Genomic DNA, 11,836 nt, shown 5'->3' on the forward strand with positions numbered 1-11,836 from the left:
CGTCACAATAGGCCAATCAGAAGCCCGAATTTCAGACACACCTTTTCTGCGTGTGTCTAATGCTGAGCACGGTATGTCGGTATGTAAAAACTTTCTTATTTATGAAATTATTCTAAAGCAAATACACCAATTCCTCGTCTTTGGACAGTAAAAAACGTAAAGAAGTTATCTAGTTCAAAGTATTGATGATTAGTTTTGCATTTCGTGTGAATTATCATTCTTGCTTTTCTATACATCCAGAGGCACATCCGCTTTGAAGCTATCAGAGAGCATGGCAGGCAGAGTAAAGAATACAATATCTTTCGTGAAAAGCATATATAAAGATGACTTTAGATGGTATGTAACAAAAATATTTTTCACCAGTGTTTGGTCATTTTGAGCCTGGTAGATTTTTTTACTTAAATCTGTACAGAAAATTGTATATGATGGCATATAATAATACATTGCATAATTTACATTATGGCTTGATCATGGCATAGGCGACACACAAATCGAAACATGATTTATTTTAGCAGGGATTAAGTGGCATATAAACTTAAGGGCAAAAAGTTCAATATAAAGGATAATTTGTCAGGTTAAAATCCGTTCTTATTATCCAAATGATCAAATGATGGCCAAGAAAGGTAAGGTCGTTGATGTAGTTGTTCTCCTACTGTAACTTTGCCCCTCTTTGGGTTGGTTTCTGGTTGAAGTTGGTCTGGCAGCACCCTGAGCTTCACAGATAACTTGACACTAACCTCTTCACAATAGCCTATCTTCATCGTGTCAAGTTACCTCTGACGAAAATAGTTTGACCTAGTTTATATAAGCCAATCGAATCCAAGTTTCAAAATTTTTCACCAAACTTTGGTGAAAACGCTGATTGGTTGACCGTCAATCGGTAATCCTCGGCTGATTCCGCAAGCTCCATACTAACAACAAAGTTATTGTCGAGTGCGGAGACATCCGAGTAGTGCCGAGTGCATAACCGTACACAAAGAAAGCATGGCGTCTTCTACGAGTGACTACGTAAAATAATGTGTTATCTCTTGATTCTTTGCAAAATATGAGTATATCGGAATTGAAACCAGAGCAGTTTGAGGCCCTGCATCATTATCTACTGAGGGATGATGTATTTTGCGTGCTGCCCACAGGTTACGGCAAGTCCCTGATATTGAGCCTTATCTCTGATTGGTCCGGATTTGAACAAAGCGCGCTTTGACTCGTTTGCGTTCATTGGCTAGATCGTTCAATGAGTCATTGAGTGCGGGCTTTAAATTTGATTGGCGGGCGGCGGGGGCAATTGAATGTGGTCAGAGGTAACTTGACACGATGAAGATAGGCTATTGTGAAGAGGTTAGTGTCAAATTATCTCTGAAGCTCAGGGTGTCTGGCAGTGAACATGCCTCAACATTAAATAAAGGTCTCAAAAGAGGAAAATTGACCAAATTGTGGATTTAAAAGGTACTAGTGCCTGTGATGTAATTATTATTGGATGGTGTAATTAGTATGAACAGTCTTCAACAGGAAAATTGCACAAAATTCATGCAGTGCTACACATGTAACAGTGTACATATAAAAAATCTCCAGTATGAGAGCTAACGCGTGAATATTGTGCTGCTAGGAATTGACTGACCATGAGTACCTGATCTTGCATAAGTTGAAGCATTGTTTTACTTCATTGTAAGTCCAGCAAAATTTATTTTTTTCCTCTCACTGTATTTGATAACACACTTTTGGATGGATCTGTCACCAGGACATTCACTCTCTCTTTAAATTAATACTCGGTACATACTGTAACCAGTATGAATTATCAGTTTTTTCTTCCTTTTACAGGTCAATAGTGAAGAGTGCAGTAGTATTTCTGGGTGGAGTTTTACTAATCCAGACCATTGCTAATTTGGAACCAGAGCCATTACCAGCAGCTCCCCAAGCTTAGACCAGGTAAATTATACTACAAGGTTATGTATTGTTTTATTTAATATTGTATGGAAAACTATTAGAACTAAGATGACACAATGATAATGGTTCTGGAACTTCTTTACCTTAACAGAAGTGTTGTTTTATTTAAAACAGGGGTGACATACATAGCAGTACTAAAAATTAATAATTTACTATAAAGTTCTTATATAAGAAATGATTGAAGTTTTAACAGTGACATGAAAAAAAGACATTTGATTTAAAAAAAGTTTCATTCACCTTCCTTTGATATTTCAGGCAAGGATATTTATGCAATGGAAATATCACAGTTAAAAGGAAATTGAAACCTCAGGGATACATCTGGCATGACAAAAATATGAATGATAAAAGACTTGAGACATTTTGCAGTGGTTTTAAGACACTGAACCCAGAGATGGAGGTTTCAAGTGCTGTGATTGGAAAGAGACAGCTATCTAAATACTAAATTTGGATAAAACCAGCACTTGGACTTTGGAATAGACTTGAGATGTATTGGGGAAAAATAATTTTAATGTAAAAAATTACATAAACAATACATATACATTTGTGTGGTGTAACATGTTTATATACGAATAAAGGTATGTTCTAAATCTGAAATGCACTGCTCATGGTTTTAGTCCCAACCCGTCTCGTACAGCTCCGCCGGCTCCTGCGGCTCCGCAGTCGGGCGCCGGAAACAAGTCACCGTTACCGCTTCTCCTCCTAGACCGCCAGGACCTGTGTCCCCATCTCTTGGATTTAGTTCACATATGATCTCAACTTGAACACCCTGGTTTTTTTGTCTCTGTCGGTGCATTGGCCTGGGCGTGACACTTGTTGAAACGCACCCTTGTCAAAATTTTTGAAAATTCAAGGCTAAATATCTCCCAAACCAAAGGAATTATGGGAAAAATTACCACAGAAGCCTGACCGAAAGTCATATCTGGAGATTCCAAATATGCCCTTAGATTTGACTTTTGACCTTTTTTTCAAGGTCAAACAAGCCAAAATTTTCTAAAAATGGGAATTTTCTGCAAAAAAATATTTGTTTGTGCTATTTTTTGGAAACTACACAGATCTAAGCTCTCCTGTTATAGTGAGGGGTTACAATTGGGGACTCCTTTCATCTTTGGGAGTTTGGGGTCAATCGGTGCATTTTCACGGGAGAAGCAGCCATTAGATACCGAAACTGAAAACTTGCTTTTATTCTGGAATGGTAAATGCCAGAGACCTTTTGTTCCTTGCGTTTTGTAAAACTTGTCAAGTGCAATACTGGAGGTGGTGTCCATTTTTTTGTTTTAGATATGGTTTAGGCATTGCGCTATATCAAAAATTACAACATCGCAATATTCAGTGGGGAAAATGTTAAATATTCCAAAATTACCAGAGATATGCCCATAGTTACTATTGAACTTGAATAGGAAGTCATATACTGGTAATCTAACTGTGACCTTGAAATTGACCTTTGACCTACTTTTCATGATGAACTGCACTTTGAAGTTTTCTGATCTTTATATCTCCAAAACTGGCAAAGATACGCCGATAGTTACTATTGAACTTGAATAGGAAGTTATATACAAGTAATCTAACTGTGACCTTTAAATTGACCTTTGACCTACTTTTCACCATGAACTGAACTTTGCAAATTTTCTAGCCCTTATATCTCCAAAACTGGCAGAGATACACCCATAGTTACTCATGAACTTTAATAGGAAGTTATATACTGGTAATCTAACTGTGACCTTTAAATTGACCTTTGACCTACTTTTCACCATGAACTGAACTTTGCAAATTTTACATCCCTTATATTTTTGATATGGTATTGTTTATATTGGGTATTTCATTAAAAAACAGTGAAATATGGCACATTTAGATATATAAATCAAGTTGTGGTTAAAGCTACCATAACTGTTACAAAGTTTTAGCTACCATAACTAAATATTCGCAATTTTTAATGGAGTTGAGGATTTTATGTAAAAAGGATTTCAGCTTGACATTTGGGCATTTAAAAAGGAAGGGTGTTGAAAACATGTTAGAATCAATTATTATTCTCGTGACATAATAATGACGGATGATTTTAAACGTATTTATTTATAAAAATGGCTTGATTGTATGTCTTATTAAATGCATAACCGATTTCTGTGAAGAGTCTAAGAGAATTGTGAATTCGTCTTGTCTTGAGATATATCGGTACACATTTTGTTTTGTTTTTAAGACGGACTCATGATGTCCGAGAGCGAAGAGTGGGAACTTGAAGAGGTAAATCATAAGTACTAAGTGTGTTGTGGGATTTACAGGTGTTGTTTTTATGTCAGAGAAAAAGTTCCAATTTTTTTCTATATCGCGACAATTCGGTTTTTAAATACCCCAAACAGATTCATCTTAAAGAAACAGCTTCTGTCAGTCGTCAAATTTGTTGACTGCAGGCTGCAGCCCAGTACATTGAGAACAGGAACCAATCCTTTTTTTTTTAAAGTTAGATATTAGGAACTAGACATTATTGCTTCGTCCGCCATTTTATTAAAAATAAATAAAACCTAAAACTTCTTCTTTATTTGCTTTTTTATTTTTTATTTTTATTTTATTTTATTATTATTTTTTTGTTTTGTTTTTATTTTTTAGGAAGCTGTTGTAGTTGTTGAGCTGTCGGGGATAATAGACAATGACACTGTCACAAAAAAAGGCACCAAATACAAAATATTGGTATGTAAAATTATAGTGCCTGTATGTGTAAATCTGCATTTGAATTCTATACATAAAAATTTGCTAGAAATTCACGGCTTTTTGATGTCTACAGCTTTGCTCTTCTTAAGAAGACTTTGCACTGCATGTTGCAATCTCTCTCGGAGGTTTCTGAACCTAAATAAGGATATTTTAGTGAACGCAGGTTTTAAGGTATCACACTCTAAGGGTTGGTAAGAATCAAAATCTGATTGTTCAGACTCTGATCATGTTAGAATACAACATGTGGTAATGGTATATTGATAAAGTAAATAAAACACAATAAATATGGAGAAGGACATGCTGTTGTTAGAGGGAGGAGATCAAGATACCGAAATGAAAAATAACATAACAAAATAGGATATTTGAATTGAGATCAAAATCGAGTAGTAATGGCTAATTATTAATAATGTTTATATTTTTATTGTCTATCCAGGGTGCAGAGACAGAACAGCCAGTGATGCAGGTGGACCGCTATATATTTGTAGGTGAATATGAAGACACAGTAGGTGCTGCTATCATCATGGAGCCAGAACCAACAGGTGAGTGCATTTATAAAGTAATTAAATTTTGTGCTTGTGCATGATTGTTTTTGATGAAGAACCAGGGTGTATTTGGTTAATAAGTTAATGAAAAAAATAGTTGATTTCACAGAAGAAAAGGGCACCATATTTTATAGTTTTTTTTTTTTTTAATAAAACATCATAAAAAAATCAATCAACTGGTCATATTTAGTAGACTGAAAATCTTTTCAGTTTTGTGAAAGTGAATTTCAGTTGCAAGTTGGGGATAAATCAAATGTTGTAGTGTACTAGTAATTATGACTGTTACATGACTATTAACAACATTTTTGTCTTGTTTTACCCAATCATATGATGCTTGTTGTTATCTTCAGAGAGTGATCAAAGCAAACTGAAGTATAAGTGCCATACATTAAAGAAGTTGTCTATGCAGAGAGCTTTCTTAGAAGCAAAAGATGTTGAAAAACTTGCAGGTGAGGAAATATGAAGTAATTTTCAGAGATGAAACTCTCTGCAAAGGTCTGGTTGGAAAATATAGCGTGGGGTTCAGAGGGCTACCTAGGCCAGTGATATTTTTGGCTCCCAAAAAGTCGGAAATCTGCTGATAGTTGGAAATTATTGCCTCCCCGAATTTTGTGTGACCAGTGAGCACAATGTATTGACTGTCTCCCAATGTGAATAAAAACTACCAAACAAGAGTAATTAATAGGTTTTACTCTACCTAGTTGAGTAGCATTTCCTAAAGAAAGGTTTTATAGATGCTTGTCAGTTGTGTAGATATCCCTTTTATATTGCTATTTTAAAGATTTCTTTTGTTAAGATGCTACAGTCAATAAATGCAAGAAAATATGCAACAAAATTTGAGTCTCTTTTCAATGACAAAAATTAATAATTTTCATAAACCATGGGATAGTTAATGAATAGTTAGTTAATCCTCTTCGTTCCCAGTAGAACACAGGGTGCCCACCAGAACTCTCCAACAGGTCCTTGTTACAGTTAATGAATGTTCAAGATAAATGGGACTCTCTTCCTATTTTAATTACCAGTCTTAGCTTTTAGCCATTCATAATCAAAGCATGTAACTTTGTAACTTTTTAATTTTTCTCTCTCACAGGCCAATCAACTGATGGTGCAGAGCAAGTAAGTGAGGGTGCTGTACATGAGGGTGGAGAGGTGATGATGGAGGGAGCTGAAACTGAAGATATGAACCAATGAAAAGCCCGCATTGCCATCAGGTGGTAAAAAAAAGATCAAACAGCAGGAAGTAGTGCTCTCCTTGCTGCGGAGAAAGGGTGGTACCCTGGGTGGGCTTTAAGCCAGCTAAAGGGATGGAGCACATGATAGGTGTCCATGCATGGTCAAAGGCAAGAGAAATTGGACCAAGCTTGAAGTATAGCATGTCAATAGCCTGTTATTTGCTGTAGGCTGAAACAAGGCAGTTAATCCTGCTTTCCAAAACATTGCAGGTGGTGGTGTTTTTTTTGTATGGAAACAAAGCACATAAGCTGCATTGGACACAAAAACATAGCCCTAGTTGAGTTTGCAACACCAGATTTGATGCCCTTTTATTAGTGAAAACAACAAGAGTTGGTAAATCTTGTCAGAGATTTATGGTAACATGCTTTAGTTTGGTTGGTTGATAGTGTGAAGTTATAGAATTTTACTTCTGGTTATCATCAAGTACATGATGTTGTCATAAATCTATAGGAAGTTATTTGAGAAGGGGGTTTGTCAGAACTTTCCCAGCCCTTCTCATATGTCAAAGAATTATAGAATTGATACCAAAGAAGTAGAGTCAGTAAGTGGAGAAGACAATATTATGTTTATCATGATAACTTCTAGTTTTTAATTGGAGGCTGTTACAAACCGAAATTTGAAGAAAATCTTTGTGATTTTGAATTACAATTTTTAATTGGTGAAACAGAAGTAGATGACATCACATACCCAAGGCTGTCATTTAAAAGCACCCTGAGGTGTTCAAAGATTTCACTTTTAAATATATGTATTTTCATCCCTTCTGTTAACGATGCAGTTGTATCATTTTGACCATTTTGAATTTTTTAAAGATTAATCAATTTGAAATTCAAATGTTGAGATATCTGAATAGAATGCATTTTACAATAAAAAAGAATGTTTTGTTACTATGTTATGTTGCTTTATTTTCTCAATTTAATTTGCAAGGACAATTAAAACATTTTTCATGTGAAAACATCCAGTCACAAGACCTCAACAAAGTCAATTTTACCAAGGATATTTTGAAAAACATTTCTTGGATTTCACTGAAATATCAATTTGACACTTAATCTGCTTACATATATAAATGTGAAGAGAACTTTGCCTTCAAGTATTTCTACAACAGCTGCCAGCTGAAATGGATTTCACATGGTAATAGATCTGACTAATAAAGAATAGTGAAGCAAACCCAGAAGCTTACAAGTACTTGCATTTTGCTCAAGGTTATCATGAGCCTAGTCCACTAGCAAATACATTTTACAATTATGTCATATGGATAATTGTGGAAACCAAATGGAGCAATCTTAAATTGTTTGAATAATTAGTTTGTGATATTCTAAAAGAAAACGAAGTAATATCATCACCAATTGTTTAAAATCTTAATAGTTAGTGCAATAATATAAAGGAAAACTGAAAGTTTCTCCAGCTAGGTGTTTCACCTAATTCTAGCAATTAACTATCAGTTGCTTTTAAGCAGTAGAGTTTATCATGCAATTTTCTAGTAAATTTAATTCTGAGACAGTACAGAAATTTAAAATAAAAATCACATTTTTTTCAACCTGTAGAAATTTTTTTTTTTGAGCAGTGACAAAAATATCACATGCTTGCAGGTGCCTTAAGCAGTAGTTTGTTGTATCAATATTTGGATACGAAATACACATTGATTGACATTGTGGTTTAGAGTATAATAAATACATCAACAAGTAGTAATGAAATCTCACAACTGTAAATTATGAACAGTCCAGTTTTTATACACCAAAGCTTTCATATTGCACATATCAATATATAAAATTAACTAAATTTGTGTTAATAGCTTGTAGATATGTAATCTTTTTGCTGGAATGAAAGATACTTTGATGTTTAAAAAGCAAACAAATTAAAATATATGAACCTAGATTTATAAACCAAAAGCTCCACCTTCAATGGCAATATGCCATTTTTTTATATACCGTACCCTAAAATGCTAAATCCAAATAGAAGCTGAATATCAATTAAGTACATGAAAGACCATGTGATTATTATGTTAAAAAAGATCCATCTTGTTCCTCAGTTCATCCTCTGCGATTCCTCAGTCTTGGTACGTAAGAATTTGTCGTCTGCAGGGCCACAATGAGAGCAAGCCACAGAGGACACATAAAACAGACGTACCAAGCACTTCCTGTGACATTGGAAGTGAACCAATTAGAAAGCATGCCCAACATGAGGCTGACAGAAACCATCAGGTACAATATAACACCAGAGGTGGCGTGAAGCAACTTCTGTTGAAAGAGGGACATGTAAGGCCTCAGGATGTCGGGGAACCATACAAACTCTACCATCCCGATCAGGATCTGCATCACCAGGTAACCCACTGTTATAATACCTAAGAATCCGTGCCAGGAGGTAAAGTGAAGCTTGTTGTGCAAGATCTTGTTGTACACAATAACAGAAACGCCAGTGGCTGCACACACGCCGCAGAGGATTTGAAGGATTTTGTGGACCATGACTTTAGTCTTGTGCTCTGCTTTTGACAACATTGAACTTTCCGGTGAGAAAGCCAGGATGGCTTCCACCATCAGGAAGGTGAACTGGAAATACAGAATGATTCAAAGTCAGAACAAAAATGATATAAAAAATTAGCATATTAACTTGGGCATGATGCAGTCTGATAACCCTGGCCTAGATCTTATTTTAGTCTTTACTACTATGTTTATCGGCCACAGTTATGTATTTATTTTAAGGCTAACTTGATTTATAATATGTAGAGATCTTTTTCAAAACAACTGAATATACAAAATGTTCAAGGTTGAGATGAAGCAGAGGAATTTTTAAATCTATGGGTCAGTCAAGTGATGTGATTCAGTTTTCTTTAACTTAATCAGATTTCATTTTCATATCTGACCAACTGTATTTGACAAATGAAATAAGTTCAAAATTATTACTCACCGCTACAACCATCAAGGTTGGATGCCATGAAAACAAGCCTACAATGAAATGAAACTTATAAATGATGGTTTAACTTATATGATCTTAAAATTATATATCACTCTACATTAAAACTACTAAAGTACATGTAATTATGCTAAGTCTTATTACTATGTAGTGATTAAAGTACAGGGTGTCTCATCTTATGTCAAAAGAAAAGAATTGCCATTACAAATATACTAATAAATGAAAGCAATATGTTCCCATTTTCAAGAGTTAACCAATATCAGTATTTCATAAAAGTCATTTCTTATAAAATAGCAAGAATATTCCAACTGAAATCTTGAAGTGATAACTACTACCAAACATTTCCAACATGCAAAAACAGCAACACTGTCATCTATCTTTTATCCGATATGAAGAATATTCCGTTTAGCCCTTGCTAATGTGATCAAAAAATCAATATCTAATTTTCTGCTGCATATAAGAGAAATATGTCGTAGCACTTCATTTAATTGGCTTAAAATTCCAACTGAACCCCTTGAGAAAAAAAAAGAAAAAAAATGCCATTAACAAACAATGAGTAAGCATCATTGCCCTCAACAAGGGCTGCATATTAATTACGTGCACTTTTCTTCAATGCAAGTACTAGGGTAGAGTACAGATTTGTGTTATGAATAAGACAGAGACATATCATTCTGTGACTATTTAGTAAAAAAATCAATCTGTGACCACGGTAGAGGATAAAACATCATGATGATACAAAAAAACACATACTCTATAAAACTTAAATCAAGCAAATCCCATCACTTTATCAATATAATCTCCAAATTTCTGGGGGTTACCGTCTTCAAAAGGCTTCAGTTTGGACATGTCCATATTGGTCAAAAGATTTAAAAGGTCACTACATGTCCCATAATACAAATGACCATCTTTGTACAGCTGATGAGCTAGCTCAATCTGATGGTTCCCCATAAGTTTCTCATTAATGACAACAATTAAAGGTTTCCCAGCATGCAGTGTTTCCAACACGCTGCCGGCTCCTGCGTGGCTAATGACAAGATCAGATTCCTTTATGTCATCTGCTATCGAGGGCTTTCTTCTATACACCTCAATTTTGAGCTCCTTGAAGTGAGTGACGTCTGGCTCATAACTGCCCTGTCCTGTCTGAAGAGTGAGGTGTCTGTAACCAAGCTTATGTAGAGCTGACAGTATTTCAGAACAGCACACTGTCTTTATGAGGTCATCAAACTGGGTCGTGCCCACCGTTACAAACAGTTTCTTCATTTGGTTTGGGTGAAAACGATACAACTTAAATCTTAAACAAACTTGAAAATCTCCTCTTCCGTATTCTGAACTTCTCACTTGTGATACTGTCTTTTCAGCATGAAAGTTGACTGGTTTCAGCTAATTGTCTTTCCAGTTTAGAGGCAATTTTGTTATGGTTGCAGTCTTGAATATCCTTTTGCCTTTGGTTAGTCAGAACAGTTCTGTTATGTTCTTCTTGCCATCACTTCTGTAAAGAATACAAACAATCTTGGTCTAGAAGATGAGATGTCCCATACTGCTGTGTGCTGTAACTCCTGCTTTGATGTGGTTTAGTCTTTGCATTAATTTGTACTAAGAAAAATAACTGAAACTGGTACCTTAAGATGCCACAGAAATAATAATTAACTACAAAAAATTATGTGTACTACTGAGATGATGAATAACAAAGTTGGTTATGAGGAAAGGGGATTTTTTTGTTGTTCCAAACAAAAGTGAAAGCAAAATTGAAGGATCAAATAGGAGTATTACTCCAGTTTGACTTGACAATCACTTGTTTTGGGTATACCAGTACACTGTACTTACAAGCTAGGCTATAGAACCTAAATCATAACAGACACGGGTGCCTTAAAATATCATGGAAAAAGCTTTTTTTTTCTTTTTTTTTTAACATAGGTACATAATATGGATGATGAACAAAAGAAAGAGATTTTTTTCTTTTAAAAAACTAAATTTGAGGGCAAAATAACTGAAATACTACTCCCTTATCCCAATAAACCAAAAGCTCAGGCCAAAATAAATGTTGCAGTGTGTATTAGTTCTTACAAATCTTTAAACCTGCACCGCGTCAAAGTGAAAGTGAACAAAAAACATGATGAGGTGGAACTTGGGAACTGAAACCGAAACAGAGCAACGTGTCAGAATCACCAAAAAACTAAAATTCTCTCTAAGATTAGCATCCTAGCGCAAAATTATTACTTACTTGACCCTGGCCATGCTGTGTAGACAACGAAAGAGGTAAATAGCACCACTATAAAATGCGCAACCATTTCAATAATCAGAAATATCATCTGCCGACAAGTTACCGTCTTTCCAGATGGAGCCTTCTTCTGGGAAATAAGTGATTGGTTCCCTCTATTGCGATTTATACCTTAGATTAAATTCTTGATTAAAAAAATTGCAAATGATACATACATAATGATCATCACTAACATAATAATTGTTCAAAAAGCTCAAATATGATATTTATTGGCAAAATAAAGTCACAATTTAGT

General features: G+C 35.0%; 3 protein-coding genes across 4 annotated transcripts; 1 reads left to right on the forward strand and 2 right to left on the reverse strand.

Annotated features, from left to right (window-relative positions):
• The first annotated feature begins 59 nt into the window (after nt 1–59).
• Nucleotides 60–9,876, forward strand: LOC106157320 (general transcription factor 3C polypeptide 6-like). The gene is made up of 9 exons (XM_087014413.1): nt 60–79; nt 241–336; nt 1,816–1,923; nt 2,197–2,516; nt 4,133–4,176; nt 4,540–4,620; nt 5,075–5,180; nt 5,534–5,632; nt 6,274–9,876. The coding sequence occupies exons 5-9, from the start codon at nt 4,141–4,143 to the stop codon at nt 6,372–6,374; spliced, it is 423 nt and encodes a 140-aa protein (XP_086870539.1). The 5' UTR covers nt 60–79; nt 241–336; nt 1,816–1,923; nt 2,197–2,516; nt 4,133–4,140; the 3' UTR covers nt 6,375–9,876.
• Nucleotides 7,293–11,720, reverse strand: LOC106157309 (transmembrane reductase CYB561D2-like). 2 transcript variants are annotated; one of them, XM_087014410.1, is made up of 3 exons: nt 11,545–11,720; nt 9,318–9,355; nt 7,293–8,959 (listed from the first exon to the last, which is right to left on the reverse strand). In XM_087014410.1, exons 1-3 carry the CDS (start codon nt 11,630–11,632, stop codon nt 8,444–8,446), a joined length of 642 nt encoding a protein of 213 aa, XP_086870536.1. In that variant the 5' UTR covers nt 11,633–11,720; the 3' UTR covers nt 7,293–8,443. The 2 variants fall into 2 exon arrangements, with proteins under 2 accessions (XP_086870536.1, XP_086870537.1); XM_087014411.1 differs by lacking the exon at nt 11,545–11,720 and adding an exon at nt 10,074–10,194.
• On the reverse strand, nt 10,089–10,781 carry LOC106171628 (UDP-N-acetylglucosamine transferase subunit ALG13). Its single transcript, XM_087014412.1, has one exon. It carries the CDS (start codon nt 10,581–10,583, stop codon nt 10,089–10,091), a length of 495 nt encoding a protein of 164 aa, XP_086870538.1. The 5' UTR covers nt 10,584–10,781.
• Nucleotides 11,721–11,836: the final 116 nt, after the last annotated feature.

This window comes from Lingula anatina, chromosome 6, assembly GCF_051362555.1.
Source record: "Lingula anatina isolate TDL-2025a chromosome 6, LinAna3.0, whole genome shotgun sequence".
Taxonomy (NCBI): Eukaryota; Metazoa; Brachiopoda; class Lingulata; order Lingulida; family Lingulidae; genus Lingula; species Lingula anatina.

Bases quoted from the DNA above. Each gene is read 5' to 3' on its own strand.
- LOC106157320 (XM_087014413.1), top strand. From the start codon at position 4,141: ATGATGTCCGAGAGCGAAGAGTGGGAACTTGAAGAG. The intron at 4,177-4,539 runs GTAAATCATAAG...TTTATTTTTTAG, and splicing joins AAGAGTGGGAACTTGAAGAG to GAAGCTGTTGTAGTTGTTGA. The intron at 5,633-6,273 runs GTGAGGAAATAT...TCTCTCTCACAG, and splicing joins AGATGTTGAAAAACTTGCAG to GCCAATCAACTGATGGTGCA.
- LOC106171628 (XM_087014412.1), bottom strand. From the start codon at position 10,583: ATGAAGAAACTGTTTGTAACGGTGGGCACGACCCAGTTTGATGACCTC.
- LOC106157309 (XM_087014410.1), bottom strand. From the start codon at position 11,632: ATGATATTTCTGATTATTGAAATGGTTGCGCATTTTATAGTGGTGCTA. The intron at 9,356-11,544 runs GTAAGTAATAAT...ATTTCATTGTAG, and splicing joins CACAGCATGGCCAGGGTCAA to GCTTGTTTTCATGGCATCCA. The intron at 8,960-9,317 runs GTGAGTAATAAT...CTGTATTTCCAG, and splicing joins CAACCTTGATGGTTGTAGCG to TTCACCTTCCTGATGGTGGA.